The sequence below is a fragment of the Mustela nigripes genome, chromosome 12 (assembly GCF_022355385.1).
Source record: "Mustela nigripes isolate SB6536 chromosome 12, MUSNIG.SB6536, whole genome shotgun sequence".
Classification (NCBI taxonomy): Eukaryota; Metazoa; Chordata; class Mammalia; order Carnivora; family Mustelidae; genus Mustela; species Mustela nigripes.
The window spans coordinates 44,606,337-44,628,020 of record NC_081568.1 but is presented as its reverse complement, the minus strand read 5'-3'; the positions used below and the strand labels follow the sequence as shown (position 1 = coordinate 44,628,020).

At 43.6% G+C, this 21,684-nt stretch overlaps 1 protein-coding gene across 3 annotated transcripts in view; it reads right to left on the bottom strand.

Moving 5' to 3' along the window:
* Window positions 1-21,684, bottom strand: part of GRIA1 (glutamate ionotropic receptor AMPA type subunit 1) — a 306,213-nt gene that overhangs the window by 76,938 nt on the left and 207,591 nt on the right. For all 3 annotated transcript variants that reach the window (XM_059417205.1, XM_059417204.1, XM_059417206.1), the window contains one exon: window positions 15,680-16,050. In XM_059417205.1, coding sequence (XP_059273188.1) covers window positions 15,680-16,050 — 371 coding nt within the window. The remainder of the gene's footprint in view (window positions 1-15,679; window positions 16,051-21,684) is intronic.

The following is a 21,684-nucleotide window of genomic DNA, read 5'->3' as shown; positions in this document are numbered from 1 at the left end:
AGGGAGACAAACCATAAGAGACTCTTAATCTCATGAAACAAACTGAGGGTTGTTGGAGGGTGGGGGTTTAGGGATATGGTGGCTGGGCTATGGACATTGGAAAGGATATGTGCTGTGGTAAGTGCTGTGAAATGTATAAGCCTCATGATTCACAGACCTGTAGTCCTGGGGCAAATAATACATTACATGTTAATAAAAGAAAAGAAATTTTTTAAAAAAGATAAAAAGCTTTTAGGGGTGTTAGAGAGGAGAAGGGAGTTGGGGTAAATTTGAAGGGGAGGTGAATCATGAGAGACTATGGACTCTGAAAAACAATCTGAGGGGTTTGAAATGGCAGGGGGGTGGGAGGTTGGGGTACAAGGTGGTGGGTATTATAGAGGGCACGATTGCATGGAGCACTGGGTGTGGTGAAAAAATAATGAATACTGTTTTTCTGAAAATAAATAAATCAATTTAATTAAGAAAAAAAAAAAAAGCTTTTGCACAGCAAAGGAAAGAGTCAACAGAACAAAGAGGCAACCCGTGACACAGGAGAAGATATTTGCAAATGACACTACAGATAAAGGGCTGATAGCCAAGATCTACAGAGAAGTCCTCAAAGTCAACATCCAAAAAACAAGTCAAAAAATGGGCAGAAGACATGAACAGACACTTGTCCAAAGAAGACATACAAATGGCTAACAGACACATGAAAAAATGTTCAACATCATTAATGATCAGGGAAAGTCAAATTAAAGCTACATAGAGATACCACCTTATACCAGTTAGAATGGCAAAAATTGACAAGGCAAAGAGCAACAAAAGTTGGAGAGGTTGTGGAGAAAGGGGAACCCTCTTACCCTGGGGAACCCTCTTACCCTGGGGAACCCTCTTACCCTGTTGGTAAGAACACAAGTTGATACAGCCACTTCGGAAAACAGTGTGGAGATTCCTCAGAAGTTAAAAATAGGGGTGCCTGGGTGGCTCAGTGGGTTGAGCCTCTGCCTTTGGCTCAGGTCATGATCTCAAGGTCCTGGGATCAAGCCCGACATCGGGCTCTCTGCTCAGCAGGGAGCCTGCTTCCCCCCTCTCTCTGCCTGCCTCTCTGCCTACTTGTGATCTCTCTCTCTCTGTGAAATAAATAAATAAAATCTTTTTTAAAAAAGGTTAAAAATAGAACTACTTTATGACCCAGCAATCGCACCACTGGGTATTTACCCTAAAGATACAAAGTTGTAGTGAAAAGATGGGCCACAGATGCACCCCAATGTTCATAGCAGCAATGTCCACAATAGCTAAACTTCAGAAGGAGTTGAGATGCCCTTCAACAGATGAATGGAAAAAGATGTGATCCATATATACAATGGAATATTACATATATATTCCATATATACAATGGAATAATAGTCATCGGAAAGGATGAATACCCAACATTTGTATCAACATGGATGGAACTGGAGGATATGGTAAGAGAAATAAGTCAAGCAGAGAAAGTCAATTATCATTTATTTTTAGAATGTAAGGAATAGCATGGAACACATTAGGAAAAGGAAGGAAGAAATGAAGAGGGGGAATCAGAGGGGGAGAAAAACTACGGGAGACTATGGACTACAGGAAACAAACTGAAGGTTTTAGATGGGGGCAGGGGAGGGGGAGGATGGATGAGCCTGATGAAGGGTATTAAGGAGGGCACATATTGCATGGAGCGTTGGGTGTTACCTGCAAACAACAAATCATGGAATGCTACATCAAAACTAATGATGTATGGAGACTAATGTAACATAATAAAAAACAGTCTTCCTATGCTAATCAAATCAAATCTAAAAGGGTAAAGTCCATTGATTTAAAAAGAGGTTGCAGTTTGAAAAAAATAAATAATGAATCTTCTTTGTGTTAGTATGAAATCCTCTTTTTCCCCTTTGAGTTTCGATGCAACAGATATGGGGAAATGTAAAATCCACTGGCTTTGTAGGGAGGTCCGGTGGGTTTGCTTTGGGTTTAATGATGTGTCTGCTCTTTCTCCTTCTCCAGCCAGATGGGTAGATGAATACTGACCTTCTACCAACACCCATCTCTCCCTTCAGATGATATAGGATGGCACGGATGGCATGTGGGGTCCTAGATACACCTGCACTTTGTAAGTTTCCTGTTCCTTATGTTAGTCATATCTTCCCAGTTTGACTATAAACGTTACATAAGCAAAGACCTGGCATTTCTTATTTCTATGTATTCTTCATGTATTAAGGAGAGAACTGATCAAAAGGACTCAGTAAACCCTTTCCGTTGTAGATCATTCAGACTATGAAATCTGAGGTGTGAGAAGGAAAGTGACTTGCCTGGTGTCACCTGGCCATAATTAATGTCTTCTGACTCCTGTCCTTGTCCAGCCAGGCTCTCTACATGGCTTTGCTGAGGAAAAATAAACCATTCCCCTTTTGTTCTGTTTGCCTTGGCTTTACTTCTCAGTACAGGGATGAAAAGGCACACCATCACAGTTTTGCTAACTCTGTTCTGCTTTGCTGATTCGCTGAGCAAATATTGCCTAAATGCAGCACCTTTGGCTGTGGGGAGCAGGAACAATATATATAGTGTCAAAAAAGCAAAGGCAGTGACCTGGCTCATTTCAGTGTTCAGATCTGCAAAATGAGAACACACCAAGCTCTTGTGTTCCTCCTGTCTCTTTTCATTCGCCTCTAGGGATTATGATGAAGTTCAAGGCCCTACATACCCTGAAAGGTGTTGAAATCTAAGCATCAGTCATTTGGAAAATTGCTCATTGTTAGGGTCACTTGATTTATTTTCAACAAAAATGCTTCATTGAAGTCTCGACTATGAAATGGTCAATGTTAATTTAACCCACTTTGTGAACTCTCTCCACCTTGGTTTTCTGAAGTATAAAATGAGATGCTTAGATAAGAAACTACCTGACATTTAAGGCTCTGTTCTGTAGATTCATTAGGGATCTAATCTGTAGATTCATTAACTCAAATAATTACTAGAATCTATTATGGACACAAAATATTAATAAGCACTGACTATACATTAATAAGCACTGACTCTAAATGTCATATATGTGTATATATCTTTACTCTAGGAGAGAGGCAGGGGAGGGAAGAGGGAGAAGGAGAGAGAGGAAGGGGGAGAGAATGAATGAATGAATATATGACTTTTACTGATTACATGTCAGGCACCATATTAAGTACCATAAGAGTTTATTTAATCTTTACAGTGATTCCAAAAAGGATTATCTTCTCTTTATGTATAAGGTATGACAGATTGTATTTTCCAAATATGGCCATAACAATGTCTTACTCAGTACTGTCTTACTTAACAATGTGATTTTTGACACTTGTTCTACTGAAAGGTTCCTTCCTTTTTGATATGCCTGGATTTGTGACTATGGCATAAGTCACACTATGTGACTTCTCAGGGTAGGTCACGTAAGGTGATACAGCTTCTGCCTGCCTTCTGTTTGGTCCCTTGTTTTTGGAACTGACCTCATGCCAAGGAAGCCCAAGCAGAGCATGGAGAGGGCACATGCAGGTGTTTGCGGCAACAGCTTCACCTGTCAGCTGTGTACAGGAGTCTTCTTGTGATTCCTCCCCCTGGCTATCCAGTCATCCACAGGCTTTTAGTTCTTCCATCTGAGGCCCTGGACATCCTCAGGCAGGGATAAGGCATTCCACTACGCTGTGTTTCAGATTTACTGACTCAAAGATTCCATGAGCATAATATGCCACAAGTTTGGACTTATGTAGCAATAGTAACAGAGACTCTGAGTTGCAAAGTGGGTTGTCCAGGGTCACACAGCAGATAAGTGTGCCAGGCGGAAATAAGCCCCGGCCTAACTTCTGGGCTCGTGCTCTTAATTACTCTGTTCAGAAAGTGCTGCATATTTGCAAGTCCTGCAAAACCAGTGTCTTTAACTCTGGGGAACACTGTAATGCTCACCACTAAGAAACAAAACCTGATGCCCAGGAGCTGAGGAGGGGACTGGTAGACAGTGTAGTTTGGCAGGGTAAAATTGAGGCCAAGGAGATGAGTTTTGCTAGGGAGGCAGCCAGCAGCTCAGATCCAGTTCCTGGGTAGGCTTAAAGTGAGACGTAACCCTGGAATGGGATGGGTGATGCTGTCCATACCCTCCAGTCATGACACTGTTCCCGGCAGCCTTCCTCCTTCTTCTGGAGCAGTTTCTGGACTTCTCTCAGGCCAGTGCTGGGCCAGAAGGGCAACCAGATAAGGAGATTGATGGCAGTGAGTCCCACAAAGCTCTCAGCAGAGAATAAATGATTGGTGGGAGGCCAGAGACAAAGTGGAAAGGAAGTGATGTGATCAACTCAAAAGGACAGAAAGAAAATTAAGATTTTTGAATCCTTGGTATATGCTAGGCAACATGCATTAGTTTTTATTTATGTATTTCTGTAAGAATCCTATGATATTGGCATTAATGACCCTGTTTTTTAAGGGATACTGAAGCTTGGTAGTTAAGTTACTGGCTCAAGTCTTGTAACTAGTAACTAGTGGGTTAGGGTTCAAACTCAGGTCTCTGTGAATAATGGTTGTATGGTCTCAAGATGCAGTTATTTCTTCTTATTCGCTTGGGCTTCTCTCCACCCCCCAACTGCCTTACCTAGAGTTTCTTCTGTAAGTTTAGCTTTATCCTTTAGGACCAGCCAAGTCTTTCCTTTTTCAATAAGCCAGCCCAGATTGTTTTAGTCCTCAGTGATCTTTTTTCCCCCCTCTACCTATTGACTACAAATCCTGTTCTTGGGAATTACTTGGTTATACATTCTGTTTTACTATCTATGTTTTTTTTTTTTCCCTTATGTATCTTGGTTCTTCCACTGACTTGTAAAGTCAGAGGTCTGAACTCATGTTTCTTGCTTCTTTGCATCTGCCATAATGTTTAGCATTATGCCCGAGGCAAGGTTTAGACCCCAAATGACATTCAATTAAAACATTTGATGATTAATGTTCCCTGGTGCCTACAGATATATACACTCACAGTAACCAGAAACAAAACAAAATAAACTCCCTCTCCATTCTCTCTCTCCCCCTTCCCAGAATGGGTAGGTACACAGAGAATAGGACATGAAAGAGAAAATGAATATCAGGTAGGTGCCTAGCCAGAATTCCACAGAAGGGAAGTCATCTTTCTGCCTTGACAGCCCCTCTGTGCCACTCAGGAGATAAATAACCTGACAGCAGCAGTGGAAGGGACTCCCCGAGTACCCAGCCAGGATCCTCTGAATTCTAGAAATGAGACCTGGCTAACATCATTCTATCTACTGTAGACCAAGACTTAACACCAATCAATACAGGTGCTCAATGGGGAGCTGGGAATTTCTCACTGACAGCAACTGAAGAACGGACCCAATATTGCCCATTTTAGTCTCTTCGTTTCTTGGGTGATGCTCTAATGGCTTTATAAAGGTTATAGGTCCCCCAAAGTCATAGTATTGAGTTTATTATTAAACTTCGTGAGCTCTGAACCTTCAGCTAATGAGTACCTAGGGAAGGCCTTGTTTGAAAAGGTCCCCTGGCTCAACACATGCCTGCCTCAGTGCCTTTGTTCATGGCAATCTCTGCCCCCACTCCTGCACCCCTAGATTTCCCTCTTCATTTCTCTTTGCTTTTGTAGAAAATCTTATCTCATCTTTCACGGCACAGTCCAATGCTTCCCGGAGGTCTCTCTTCACCACAGCCCACACTAATTTCTCCTTTCTCAGAAAAAATTTGGCACCAAATCCACATGCCACAGAGTTTAGCCCTCAGTTATGCATTCTCTTAGTTCCCTGTGTTCCAGGAAGGCAGCCTGGTGCAGTGAAAAGAACCTATAATTTGGGACCAGTGGGACCACAACCCATTATTTCCCTGCCATGCAACCCTGAAGATCTTTACAAAGCAGCACAGGCATTCTTGTTCTTCTACCAAAACAGCTGCCCTGGGTTCCACTGGATGATGAACGATCCCTTCTTTCAGCAGACTTCCACTGAGGGACAGTGGGCTACTGCCAGATTTTTAAAACAACAACGAAAGGGACATCCTTATATATACATCTTGTCGCATTTGCACAACCATTTCTATAGGATAAATGTATGGACCCTAGATGTTCCCCCCACCCCCATACAATTTTTTTTAAATTTTTTATTTTTTATAAACATATATTTTTATCCCCAGGGGTACAGGTCTGTGAATCGCCAGGTTTACACACTTCACAGCACTCACCAAAGCACACACCCTCCCCAATGTCCATAACCCCACCCCCCTTCTCCCAACCCCCCTCCCCCCAGCAACCCTCAGTTTGTTTTGTGAGATTAAGAGTCACTTATGGTTTGTCTCCCTCCCAATCCCATCTTGTTTCATTGATTCTTCTCCTACCCACTTAAGCCCCCATGTTGCATCACCACTTCCTCATATCAGGGAGATCATAGGATAGTTGTCTTTCTCCACTTGAAGGCCATTTGTGATCCTTTTTGCCTCCCACCCCCATTCCTACCTAAAGAGCTATGGTTAAATGCCATATCTAGCTTTGGGCTGTGATTATGAAACCTACTGTATACCATAGTCGCCTCCTAGGTGAAGCCAAGAGGTTGGCCTCTCCTAAGTGGCGTGGGTTTTATGTTTGCTTCTGCCCCTGTTTCACATCTTTCTTGCTCTGGCTGGCCACACTGAACTTCCACTTGGTGGGGGTAGAGTGCACTCCTGGGTGCTCACCTCTCCTTCCTCAGGAGATGGTTTTTAAAGACAAAGAGACTGTAAAGAATAAAAATGCAATAAAAACCCATGGCAAGAAAGGTCCATTAAAAAAAATCAGAGTGAGGGAGCCCTACAGAAGATGATGGATACCTTCTTTTAATGAATTCTAACAATCCATGGAGAACCCTAAGGGCCCCTCAGATTTCTGGTTTTGGAAGACTGTAGTGTGTCAAGGATAAATCATGGAATGAGACACATACAGACTATAATCTCAGCTCTGCAGGGTAACCAGGGACAAGGGAGTTAATCTCTCTGGGCTTCAGTTTTCTCTTCTGTAGAATGGTGCTGATGTACCCAGGCAGAGGTTGTCATGACGATGAATAATGTGATCTAACACGAGAGTGCCTGACACACAGAGGTTGCAACAAGTGAAAGCAATCATAACTACTGTTTTGTGAGCCAAGAGAAGATTAGAGCACCCCTGAATAATGGGATAACTCGCAACATTAGGATGATGGGGAGCTTTGTTTTCTGGGTAAATTCCTTTTCTTCAGTTCCACATGATTTTCCTCCAGATCTCTCCATAGACCAGGACTGAGTTTCCCCATGTGATATAAGTAGTTACTGACAGCCAGTAAATTTCTCTGTTAGATTGCTTTCTCTCCATTAAATGAAAAACAAGACATGCTTAGAAAATGACATATTAATTCAACAAGTATGTATTTGAATACAAAACGCCTGTTGCCAGGTTTTGGATGAGATGCAGAGATCAGCCTGCCAGTCTGCATCTTGGTGAGAAATAGCCAGAGTAACTCCAGTGCAGGGCTGCGGGTGAAGGATGCCCTCAGACATATGCAGACATATACAGTGGTGACAGCAACAGCAGCGTCAACAGCTCTTACTGTCTGTGGGTCAGCCCTGTGCAGAGGAAGAACTTTCTGGGCATTAATGTCATTTAATACCCTTTCAGTCGGTTGTCTTAATATCCTCATCTTCCAGAAGAAGAAACTGAGGTGCAGAGAAGATATCTTCCCACACAGCTGCTAGGATCCAATGGCAGCAACACTATTCCAGGCTTCAGCCATAACCATGACCATGCTTCAGAAGAGTAACTGGGCCTGGGAAGCCAGTATTTGCAAAAGGGGAAGAGTTGAGCAGGAAAGATGGGAGTAGTCCCTCCAATCAGAGGGGATGACAAGGGGATGGGCAAACAGAATGAAGCACAACTTGGTTTGGCTGGAGCCCTGGCTGAACCTGGGAATCAGAGGGAGATGCACCTTACATAGGGGTCTGGGGACATAGTAGGGACATTTTGCTGTCATTTGAAGATGGAGTAGCTACACAGATAGAGGAAGTGACTCACCCAGTGGGCTAATAGTATACTGAGACTGAACTTCTTTCTAAACTCCTTTACTACCACCTACAATGCTGTGGGCCTGCCCCCTGTGACAGCAGCTGCTCCCACTGCCTCCCTGGGTGGACTGTAGCAGCTACTGGGCTTCCTTGTTTTTAAGGCCCTCTTAAGCCACCGGAGACAACAAGAGTATCATCACGTAGGTTTGTCATTTCTGTGTTAGGGTGCCTGACACCAATTATATTCTGCTCGATACCTTGGGCTTAATTTGCCTATGATCTTCCTTGAACATCCCTAGGGCAAAAGTATTCATTGGCACAGACGGATGGTGTGCCTAACTCATATTCAGAACCACCAGACTCCTCTAGAAGTATGATCATACATGCCCCATCAATTCAATTAATAATGCTTTCATGTTTTCCCTATGTAGAATTTTGTACTTCCTCCCAGATGGAACAATTGGGTCTTCTGGTTCCAGATGCTGTATCTGCAGGTAAAGTTTAAAAAGAAACAAGAGGTTCTCTCAAGGACAATGTAGAGCCTAGGAAGATATAGTCATAGGCAGGCTTTTTTGTTATAGAGACATAGGGATCATCTTTCTTCTAGTGCAGCCCCCATCCATGGCCTGGATTTTCTACGGCAGGTCAAAGATGAAAAAAAAAAACATAGTAATCACATTTTAGAACATATACTTGGGGCCAAAAATGGAGGGGGAGAGGGAACATTCCTTTTAAAATACATAAATATAAATATTCCAAGTATGTCTAAATTCATTAAAGGTACAGAGGTACATGATACTCCTTGCCATTCTTCTAGGGATTTCCATCTGGTAGCCTACAAACTGAATCTTGGTGTGTTGCTGTTTCCTCTGCACAGACTTCCCAGAGCAATGCAGTGACTGTCTAGAAACGAGTGAGGGCTGCCTTCTTAGGCTGACATATGCATGTCTCAGTTTACCCCAGCTCCCAGCTGACCACCATTCTGGTGTTACTGATCTCACAGATTACCACTGTGAGTGCTGGCTAAGTCCCTCCCTGCTTTGTATGCCAGAAGCTTCACCTGGCAAATTAGGTTGGGGGTGTTGATTATATTTTACAGGTGTTTTGCTTATTGCTTGCCTCCTTTTGCTAGAGGGTAAACTCTTAGGAGGGCAGGGAGTTTTTGTCTGCTTTGTTCAGGGATATGTCCTATAGTACTTTGAACCATATCTGTTGCATGATAGGTGCTCAATAAACATTTAATTAGTGAATAAACAGCTCTAAACATCCCTTTGAGCTCAGTGGAACACATTCTAAAAATTTGCCTTTGCCATTTTTGAAAGGAAAAAAAAAACAAGCTTTCTTTCAGTGAAGCTGCTCAAACCTTGGGACTTTCAGAGCACTCTAGAGAGGGAGAGGGTCATTTTCCTTTTCTCTCATAGCCAGAATTGCTGGCTGAGATGCAGAAAATGATGCTTTTCGTTTGCGTACCCAGTGAAGTCTTTATCCTCCTGTCTCTGCATTCATTTTAGTACTTCCATGTGGCTTCTGGTACTTCTAAAACTTCTCCTCTTGTGCTTCTCGATGGTTTGTGAAATGCTGGGCACTGGAGCCTGGCTCTGGGTCTTGCCATCAGGTAGCAGAGGATTAGAGTTAAAAAGGAAGGAGGCACTGAGTTGAAGATCCCCCAGGGATGGGGCCAATCCCAGACGGTCCCTACACAGATCACACCTAACACATTGGCAGAATCCCCTCATCAGGGCCAGTGGCAAGATTTTGATGCAGGTGGTCCCTGCAGAAACCCCTCCGCCTAGTCTTAAGCAACAAAGCATCTATACTTCTTGCATCATGATTGCCTACACATCCTTGTGATACTGTTTCTTGAAGCAAGGAATCTGTGTCCTAAATGATGTTTATGTTTTCTAAAGGTGAAATATTTTATGATTTCAGGTAGCTTCTATCAACTTCCCTGAATTTCTACTCTCAGAGTTCCTTCTTTCCTCCTGCAGAACTTAAATGACACAAGATGAGCAAGAAAAGGAGGTTTGCATGACTGTCTCTGGAAGAGGGTGTGGGAGAACAGGAGGTGGATGGGATGGATTTCTCATCTCCTCTTAATGTCATCACATACTGGTTGCTATGGAACTTTTGTGTGAATGCAAAGGTCAGACTGTCGTTGGTTATCAGTTTGGGATCTGCTCATTGGTTATCCTGTTCCCATGGTGAATCAGTTGCTTGGCCCGACAAGTAGATTAGCTGGTGGGGGGTGGTGGTGTGTGGTATAGGGTTCTTAGAGATCTCCAAAGTGCCATCACTCCTCCACTTGAGACTTCTCACTGAGACTAATTATCTTCACTAGGTGAGATAATTATCATATATTCTGATACATTTTAAGATCAGGAATAAAGGAGTTTTGAAAGCTGCAGTCATAATTTCCCATTTTCCTCTATTCCCCTAGGACTTTCCAAACACCCCCTTGTTCTGCTTACTAAGGTCATCTGAACCCAGAAAAGTACTGACCCCAAGCTAGTGAGGAAGTGGGAGCTATGGGAAGAAAGAGGTAAAGAGGCTCACTCATAGCTCACTGGTAGGCAGGGGAGCCCTGGGTTGGCACTGCATGGTAGGCAGCACTGGATTGGGTATCAGCAGGCCACAGGGATGGTCTTGGTCCCCTCAGAGGAAATCGCTTTGCCCTCTTGGGCCTTGGTTTCCTCATGCATAACACGAGATGTATATACTAGATCATCCTAACGTTCGCACCCACGGCTGAAGGTCCCTGGAACTGTGGTTCCATGTTTTCTGAACCCCCCCTACCTCCGTACCTCTTGGATCCACCTTCCCTCTTCCCTCTCCTCACTCTCATATACCCAGTCCATCAGCAAGTCCTGTCAGGTCTAGTTTCAAAGCAGCCCACAAATCCATCCTCCTGACCATTATCATTTCCATCACTGTAATTTCCCCTAGATGGCCATGAGATCCTCCTGCTTGGTTTCTCTGCTTCCACTCTTGACTATTCTCGGCCCAATTCATTTTTCTCATAGCTCCCCAGAGTGATATTTTAGCATGTAAATCAATCCTTCCCTTGCTTAAAAGTCTCCAATGCCTTCCCATTATATTTAAAGTAAAACTCTTTAATTCATAATGGTATGGGGCTGCACATAATCTGGACTCTGCCTACTTCTCTGATGCTGTCTCAGACCCCTGTTCTCATTCCCTGCAAGCCACATGCACAGGTCACCCCTTCCATCCTTGAAAGCAGTGAAGCTCTTTTCCATCTGAGAGCCTTTGCATATGGCTCTTATGTCTCTCAGCTCTATGCCAGCCTACCTCTTTGCTACCTATCAGCTCCTCAGAGAAACTTAGTCAGTCCCCTGTAATTCCACTTCTCTTATTATCTGTTGCCACAGCAGGGTCATTTAATTTGCAGCACACCACAGTTGCCTGTTTAATGTCCATCTTACAGCACTGTACTCTCCAGCTCCTTGAAGCAAATACTTCTAGACCCCGTGCTCCTCACCGATGTATCTTCATATACTCAGTGCCCTGCATCATGCCCTGCATATCGTGGACAATTAGCAATATCTGTTGAATAGGTGAATGACGCTACCTACACATAGAGGGAGAGGGTGCAGAAAAGAAAGTTGAAGGAAAAATACGTTTTTCCTGTGATGGTTTTGTCCCTCCTTTAGCATATTTCTTCTCAAAATGTTCCTCTCTATGGGAAAAAGAATCTAAATATCTATTAAAAATAGGTCATCAGACAGGAGAAGCAGGCCTATGAAGACAATTCATGGATGGCATTTTAATCGCACCATCAGCCTAATGCAAAAAACTGTAATCTGTGATCATAGCTAACCCGAACTTTAACTTTGAGTGTTAAATAGCTTACACAAACCCAGTTTCTCATATAAATATTTTAGGGAGAGGTGGGAAGAGTCTTTAAAGCATTTCAGGAGTATTTACTGGCATATGTCATTGAATGTGTTGATCACAGATTATTTACTCACAGTGTAAGCGTGGAAAACATTGACTATAGGTAATGTGGCCAATGCTGCTGGTTGATTTCCCAACCATCTGCATTCCTTCCCCTCTAGAGGCTAGAACACCCAAGTTCTTGCCTTACTGGCCTTCTTTGCCACTAGAAAGTGATCATGGGCCACTGTTCTGACTAATGAGACAGAAGCAGGCATCAGCTGCTCTTGTGGGGAGTATTCTGGTAAGCTTTTGTTCTTCTGATCCAAAGAGCTAGAAATGGCAATCCTTCTTCCTCTCTTGCTGCTTGAACAGGCACACGATGTCTGGGGGTAGCCATCATGTGAAAATGAGCGGGGGGTGGGAGGTTGGGGTACCAGGTGGTGGGTATTATAGAGGGCATGGATTGCATGGAGCACTGGGTGTGGTGAAAAAAATAATGAATACTGTTTTTCTGAAAATAAATAAATTAATTAAAAAAAAAAAAAAGAAAATGAGCAAATGCCAAGACAATCCCAAAACAGCAGCTCCTGTCTCCATTGAACCATGAGCCACTGTCTGCTTCCATGCTTCTTACAATCTAAGGAAGACTACTCTTTATCTGTTCATAATCCCATGGTCAGATTATTGTGTTAATTGCAAGGAAGCACACTGAGCTACATTTTATTGGCTTTGATTAACAGACATGAACATGAACTTTGAGGAAATGAAGAGACACAATTACTCAATGTATGAGTGTAGAGACATGTAATTCTGATGGAACTTAAGTTTCCGAAAATCTAAATTAGTAAGGATTTATGATATATTCTTTAAGTAAACAGCAAGAACAACTATTTGCAGCTCATTTGGAAGGATGTTTTTTGTATACGCCCCTTAAAGCTCTTCCCACCATAGCCCCCAGATTGTCCTACACAGGGCTCTGCATGTCAGAAGCTCATGAAACTTGGTGCAAAACAAGCAAAACAAAAGCTTCTGTTGATGTTTGCAGTCTCTGGCTCTGCTCACTGTCTAAGCATCCTTGTCTTTGTTGTCTGGCTCTAGTGAGATAAAGTAGACACTTCTTCTCTGTAGTGTATATTTCCAGGATACATTATGATGCTTCTCAGACTGTTAGGGGATTTCTGTAGGCCCCTAAGCTCTGAGATTGGCTAGGGTAGGCCTGCTAAGGAAAAGTTCACCTTAAGTAGATAAAACTTCTTATTCTGGAAGGTTTACCCCTTTGTCTGCCAGTCTCTTCGATCCAAAATGACAAATTTTTCTGCTCAGTTCCTGGGAGGAGGACTCAGGCATCCAGGTGTTGCTGGTCTCTGGAGTGAACCACTGGCTGTTTCTGCTTTGTCCCTGGACTTCCCAGCAAGGGAGAAGTCCAGTGGCCTCCAAACCAGTGGGAGTGCCTTTTCTTCTAGTGAAATTGAGTAGAAGCCCAACATATAAAATCAATAAATTAATAAAAAATGGCACTTGTTTTATGGTGCTTCCTGGATATTATTATATTATGGGTTCTGTATGTATCATTCTATTTAAACCTCACAGCAATACTTGAGGTGGGAACTGTTCCATTTTACCAGTGAAAAAACAGGCAACGAGTGGAGGTGTTCTATCGAAGATTAGGAGAAAGGAGGTTGGGCTGGACCCTGTGCAGTCTCCTCTTCACCTTAGTGTTGGGTCCTAAGATACTCTAGTGGAAAAAAAGTGTGAAAATTCTCCTGCAGTCAGGGGTCACTAACTCAGATGCCCTTCCAGGGGCCAGCTGGGTAACAGAGGAATGAAGGTGGTTAGCTGGGGGCCGTGGTGCAGTGGGGGATGCACAGATCAGCTGACGAGGGCACCTGCCGTGCAGCTGTGCACAACCGTGACCAAATTCTGTGCAAAGCAAATGAAAACAGGCCTGACAAGGGATTCGGCTCTTGTGGACTGGAGACGATGGGTGGAAGGGTGGGGAGTATGAAAACATATGCTGAGGTCAAACCACTTAGGTGAGACATTAGGAGGTGAGATGGCCACCGAGGAAGGAAATAATGGAGGAAAACAACCTCTGGGTCTTTTTAGACACGTGCATATTGTGATGGCCCTAGAATATACTGACGAGCTAAGAGTCATTTCTTCCCACTGTTTATCTACTGGCCTGATTTATTTTTAACAAGTCCTTCCCCTGCTTGGTTCTGTCTACTCTTCACCATGTGTTTGCCAGTATTGGCCAAGCATCCAGTCTCACACCTCCTCTCCCACGCACCCCACCCCCCAACTGTCTTCTTATTTAAAGAAAAACAAGATTATAATGGTGAACAATGAGACTACCTAAATTATACAGCAGCCAAAATGAGTCCTGAGGGAGGCTACTTAGGAAGAATTTTATTCCATTGCTACTTAGGAATATTGGTTTTCATTGAAACTCAACCACACAATAGACAGGTGGTAAAGATGCCTCCAGCATAGGTCCTGGAGGGCTCAACTGTTATGCATTTTGCCCCCAGAGGGTGACAGTGTGTGCAAATCTATTCATGACAGCCAAGTTCGAAGTCATGCCTCCCTGTGTGCTTTGGAAACTTGGTAGTCTATAAAGGACTGCCTAGTGGAAAAGGAGTTCATAGAGAACAACCGTACAAGGAAAAGGAAATACAGTCAGTGCTTGTGTATCAGGTAAATTGGAGGAGCTTTGTGGCATGAACATTCCAGAATGTAGTTGAAAGAACATGACACACAAAGACAGGAGGTCAATAAACGTGGGGATTGGTCCAGATTGGAAGATTTCAAGTTTTTTCATGCCCCCTAATTTCTATTCTGCCTTCTTTTTTTTTTTTTCTTTCTTAGCTTCAGAATTTTTTTTTTCCCCCATAAGCAGTATTCACAATCTAGTATATAAAACAGACACAAATGGAACTACTTTGGTTCTGGGGGGAGGGGTTGCAATCTCATTGATTTGGGCACTCAGGTTCTCTCAATGCAGTATCTCCGGTACCCCTTAGAAACCCCCGCTTTGAACCACAAGGAGCAAATTTACATCACCCCTGGACCTAGATTATTTCCAAGGCCTGTCTCAGAACTAAGAAGAAGAGAACCCTTTTCTCTTAAAAATGAAGACACCAAGGTCTACCAGGGTCAGGAGTCCTGCTCAGGGCCATACAGAGCACACTATTGCCAGTGCTGGGACCCACTCATAGCTCAGCACTCCTTCCGTCACTTGGCCAGTAGTACAGGATGGTGGTCTGAATCTCAATTCACCTAACTACTCAGCGGTGCAACCTTGGCAAGATTCAACATTCCTGTGGTCCTCATTTATGAAAGAAGATATAATGAGGGTCCTACCTTATGCTTCTGTGAAAATTCAGTAAGATAATGCAAGTATGGGACACAAAACCTGGCTTCCCGTCCGGTGGGTGCTCACTAAATGTTAGTTGTACCATACTGTCCCTCATCCCTTCTCTGAACCTTTCAGCCACAGAACATCAGACTTGTGATTATGCCTGTTAATCTTGACAGAGCACATCAATCAGGTAACAGACAGAGCTGGCTCAGACACAGGAGGCATCCAGATAATCGACAGCATACATTGGACAGTTGATGTAAAGCGTAGTTGAAAAGCTAAATACAGTAAAGTCTGGAAATAATTCCTATCCCTTAGCTTTCCAGTATTTGCTCCCCCCGCCCCCAAGAAAAAAAAAGCATTGAGCAAAGGGGTTGAGAAGAACTGACTGACCTGGGAGAAATGTCACATCCTTGTTGCATGAATGCTCCCAGGGAGAACCACAGACTGTTGAATATGCCAAACTCATTGGATTGGTCACTGGTTGTCTGGTCCCGCCCTTCCTCAAACTCTTCACTGTGCCATTCATAGGGGCTGAAGCGGCTGACCAGGAAGAGGACGACACTCACTCCAATGTAGGCAAAGACAATGCACATCCAAATCTCATAAGCCAAAGGGTCGAGGAAGGAGAAGACCCCCGGTTTGGACTTCTGCGGCTTTTTTATCATGATGGAGATTCCCAAACTCATAAATGGCTTGGAGAAGTCTATCACCTCTTCCCGGACCAAGGTGATAGTTAAAGGAGCTACCGCCACATCGGCTCTCTGCAAAACAAAAACAAAAACAAAAAACAAAAAAAAAAAAGAAGAAGAAGAAGAAATGCAGCTGAGCTCAGGAGCTCTGTATTCTCTTGTTTCTCTCTCCACTGAATATTCTTTTGCATCTTAAAGGATGTGAAAGTTTGAAAAGAACCTTAGAAGTCGAATCCCTCCGCCTTTCTAGAAGGTTATCTCTGACAAATGAGTGATCAGCTCACTATCTTACAGGAGAGATGATCCCATTGTCTGACAGCTCTAACTGTGAAGGCATCTTCCTCACATTACAGGGCGGGTGGGGGCGATATCTGTTGCTTCTGCCTGCCGAGCAGCCATATCTCCTTCCTCTGCTGGAAAATCACTTTTTTTTTTTTTTAAAGATTTTATTTATTTATTTGATGGACAGAGATCACAAGTAGGCAGAGAGGCAGGCAGAGAGAGGGAGGGGGAAGCTCCCCACTGAGCAGAGAGGCTGATGTGGGGCTTGATCCCAGGACCCTGAGATCATGACCTAAGCCAAAGGCAGAGGATTAACCCACTGAGCCACCCGGGCGCCCCTAGAAAATCACTCTTACCCCACTCTTAGTCCTTCTAGTTCAAATGGGGCTGATCATCTGGTTACATGGTGAAGCACGTGACTGGGTCTGGCTCTTCGTACTTCATTTCCCTGCTCAGAATGATTCATTCAAAAATGGCATAGGACTGGGGTGCGGGGTGGCTCAGTTAAGTGGCTGCCTTTGGCTCAGATCATGATCTCAGGGTCCTGGGATCAGGCCCCACACTGGGCTCCCTGCTCAGCGGGGACTCTGCTTCTCCTTCTCCCATTCCACTTGCTCCTGCACACATTTTCTCTCTCACTCTCCTTCAAATAAGTAAATAAAATCTTTGAAAAAATGGCATAGGACCCAAGTGGTTTAATGATCATTAGCCCTGAGAGTCAGAGTGAGAGATGCAGAAACCAGTCCCTAATATAATTTGGGCCACACTAAATTCAGGGCTTACCCTGGACTCCTAGGAAAATGGGTTCATATACACTGTACTTGTTCCCAGAACATGAACCAACCCTTTTGTTTGCCTAAGCCAGTTTGGATTGGGTTTTTCCCTGCAGCCAAGATCTCCCTGGCTAATAAGGTAGTGAAGGCAAACTTAACTCTTAACCAACTCTTCTTAACTCTACATTTACTGGGCACTTACTGTGTGCAGGCCCTAGGGTGGAAGCTGCAGGTGAGCTATGGTTCCTACACTCAGGGTGTTATAGATTAGTAGGAGAGGCGGGTATACATATCCACCCTCCCCCGCCAGCTGCCCATGTCCAACATCTCCTCTGCAAGGTAGGCTGGATATGCGCTTTCCAAGAGATACAAAATGATACAGGAGAGAGATCAGAGAGATACTCATTTTGGCTGAGGAGATTAGGGGCTGAATGATAAAAGAAGTGACACATAAATCTGGCTTTGAAAGAGGGGTAGGATCTTGTTGCTCTGGCAACAGTACACATTCCAGAAGGAGGGAATCATGTGAGGGAAGGCCTAGTAGAGAGGAGGAAAGGGTGCGTCACAAGTGTTTTTCAAGACTCCTAAGAAACATATAGTTGATTCACTTTTTAAAATTCAAATCCAGCATGTCGATAAACATGAAAAGGTTGCAAGAAATGCTCATCCTTGGACATCCAGCATGTGGAATCACCAGCCTTGCTCTTTGGTCATCCCTCCCTCTCCCTAATGGCAGAAGCCCTGGCTTCCACACAGTAGAAATCCACTGCTCTGTTGGCCTGAGATCAAGGATCCTGGAAACCCAAGAAGGTTCCATGGAAATGTCTGTGCAAGTCTGTTGCAGGAGGATGGCTTTCTCTCAGGCACTGCACTACAGTCCAGATGGGAAACTGGTGCTTGATGCCATGTAGATGAGGGCCCCAAGCAGATGCTGGGTGGTATTGCATAGACAAAGTTTCCTCTGGTTATTCTCATTGGCTAGGGTGTTTGAGAAGGTGCTCTAAGTGGAATCAAAAAGCCTGGCTTCCAAATGACTTAAATTCTCACCTAGACAAAGAAACTTTTCATAAAGCAACATGGAATCAGGTGTGAATTTGATAGTAATTCTATTTTTTTCCTAATAACCATTGCATAAATCTTGATATAATCTATATATGATATACATAGATATATGTGTATGATTGACATATATATATATATTTATATATATATATATATATAATGTTTTTTCAAACACAAGCTAGTGCAAGGGAGAAGACACCTACTCTTTCCTCTGTAACCTAACACAGAAAGAAAGATAGGAAAGGAAGGGAGGAGAAAAGTCATGGAAATAACTTGGAGGTACTACCACAAGTTACCCAAAAGGGAGGTCAACAAAGACCAGCTTTGAAAGTGGTAACAAGAATTGAATGGATTTGTTTGATGCCTCCTGATGTGAGTTAATGGAAGGAACTGAAGACTGGAAAAATCCTAGAAGCACATCCTCTTAGTGCTTAGTTCATTCAGTGATTCCAGGATTTGTTTCATGGAACATGATTTCTGGAAGGATGTTAATAAGTACAATATGAAAATAAACATTGGAAAACATGAATTTAAAAAGGTTACTTTAGGGCAAGGCTTCTCAGAACCTTTGAAAGATCACCGTGCACTGAGAATTTCCAAGAGACATAAGTAGATGTGGTACTTCTAAGATTATCTGGTCATGGATCCCTGAGCATCAGAAGAGACCCATGTGTGTAGGGTACACACACAGTGGGAGATGCTATAGTCAGTGACCTTACTCATCAGAGAAAAAAACTCAGGTCCTGAGAGCGAAGGTGGTTTGTGCAAAGTTCCAGTGTTTGAGCTCATTTGACATTGACTAAGAGTCTGGAGAGTTGTTTCAAACACCTGAGGTTGTTCTTGGAGCTCTGCAGGATTGGGGAATGCAGAGCTCACCTGGGAAAGCCCACCTGGCTGCTCTGGTCTGTGACTTACTGACCATGTGGCCTGAAGGGAGATCGCTGTCTTTTGGGATATCAAATTCCTCATTAAAAAAAAAAAAAGAGGCTCAAGAGTTTTTGCTTTACCTGTTTAGTAGGATAGATTTGTGAGAATCAAAAGAATTCAAATAAGTGAGAATACTATGAAGTAAAAGCATTTTGCAGATACTCAAAGTTATTTACTTGAAGTGACCTCTTGGGCTAGTGGCTTTCCAAGTTGAGTGTACGTCAGAATCACCTGGCGGGGGGGGCGCTTTTAAAAACAGGTGACAGAGTTTCTGGATCTGAGAGTGATACCAGAGAGTTTGCATTTCTAATAAGTTCTAATAAGTTTCTAATAATTAGCAGTGATGCTAATGCTCCTGGTCCAGACCTCACACTTTGAGAACCACTGACCCAGGAGAGCCTCAAACAAAATACATGAAGTCTACAAACAATCCTGGGGAAAGAGCAAACAGTTTTGATCCTGTAAGATAAAAGCAAAATGAGAAGAAAACCTTAAGGGAAATAACTCTGGGCCAGGCACCAGGTAGGTAAACTCCCCACCCCAGCCCTGGGATAGGGGATTCACTTTCCCTGTTTTTCAGGGGTTGAGTGAATTGTAGGAGTCGTGTAGCCAGTAGGCAGAGTTGGAACTCAAATCCAGGTGTCTGTCTGAAAAACTCACTCTCTTTCGGCTTCACCAAGACGGAGGACAGGCGGGGGGGTGGGGGGAGTGTCATCCATGAATTGCACCCAAAGTCATACCCATGTAAGAAGCAGAAACTCTATTTGCAGGGTGTGACATCTGAGAATGCAGGCGCGGTTGCTGTTCTCATTCCCAGTTAACAGTGGCCTTACGGTCCAGTGATTGGATGGTATGATTTGTAGAGAGGCAGTAGGACCCAGAGTACAGCTGGGATCCAGGCTACATGTCACAACTCAGCTTTTACTAGCTATCCTAGGCCAAATGACCCACCCCTCACTGGGCCTCTATGTCCTTATCTGTAAAGTGTGGAAAATAATTACATATATCTTAATGGGTTGTTAGAGTATGTGAAATAATGGGGGTAAAGTATTTAGCATGGTACTTGGCACATACTACGTGTGGACAGGCTACTACTACACTTTTTGTTAAGAAAAAGAGGGAGGAAAAGGGAGATGAGAGACCTTGATTGGTTTAGTTATTTAAAAGGTACAGAAAGAACAAATTTGGAGGGCTCCTAATGAGTTTTGTCCAGTCTTCTAGTTATTTGTGGCTGACAGATGCTTCCTTAAACTCCTCTATTCTTTCTCAGGGGGGCAGAAAAAGAAACCCAGACCAAAATTGAAAGGCGAGTACTGAACTGGGCCCATCAAGGAGTCCTCAGAATATAGTTTATATTGCACAGGACAGGCCCGATGGAGAGGAGGAGATGGATAGGGAAGGATGGGCCCTGGGGCGTCAGAGGTAACTCTGATTTCTTACAGATGAGTCAGTGACCCATCATTGACTGTTGGCTGTTGGGGCGCTTGACATCAGAAGGACAATACCATTGTTCTGCCTGGATCACAGGCCTTTTGCTAAGGGAACTATGTTCCATGGGATGAGGGCAAAGATGAATGCTAGTGGAGGTTCCCATGGAAACCAGCCTCCAGATGCAGCAGTAACCGTCCAGGTCTTTGTCGGTAGTGGAGCTTCCCAAGGTGAGAGAAAGAGGAGGAGGGAGGAGCAAGGGTAGCAACACATACCCCCCTTCCACGATACAGTAACCATCTTACCATGTCATCTCAAAAAGCCACTTTCCTGTGGAAGATTTTCCTTACCACATCTCTCCTTCGAATTCCCTTTGTATGGCTCTCAAGGCCATCAAGACTCCTATTGTCCTGATATGGGACAATGAAATTTAACCTAAATGGTTGATTCATCCTGACCGGAACTCAACATCAACCTGGGACTTAGCATATGCTTCTGCTCAAAAACCCAGCCTGCAGCCTTCAACTTCATCACATGAAGCTAGAGTGGCCCCTTTCCTGCAAGTGGTGGCTGACGTCTTCTTATGTTGCCTTTTGTTGTTTCTCTGCTCAAGTATCTTCATCATCTCCCAGTGCCCACTGAATTAATCCACTCTTCCCCATGTCATTTCTTACCCACCCATAGCCCTGACACTCAGTCCAGGTCCTCTGCATAAGCGGCCAGTATTTTCCCCACTCTTTCTTATTTCTATCACTAGAAATTCCTGGGCTGCCCTTCTCTGTATTTGAACGTGGCCACTTTTCAGTTTCCATATCCCTCTTGAGGGCTAGACAAGCTCATGTCAGCCTCTTGCCTGATCCTTGAACTGTGCTATCTTTTACTCTTCTCTCTCATTATATTTTCTACCCCATAAAATGTTAAGATCCTTGGGGACAGAGATCAGATCTTTTACTTCTCAGTGGTTCCTTAAATACTTAAAGCAATTCAGGCACAGTGGCTTCTCAAAACTGCTTCAACTTATTGAAGGTTTTATAGCAATTGTGCATGGTGTTATTTCAAGTGTAGTGAGTGACACAAAGACAGAGAGATCTACTCCGATGACACAGGTAACTATTTTACAAGGCAGGGTAAGCGATAATAGAAGAAGAAACTAAATCCTACAGGAGAAGGCAAGAGGATTTAGAAAGGAGCGTTTATACCTCTTATGGGGAGAAAGAAATGACACCTTGGAAAG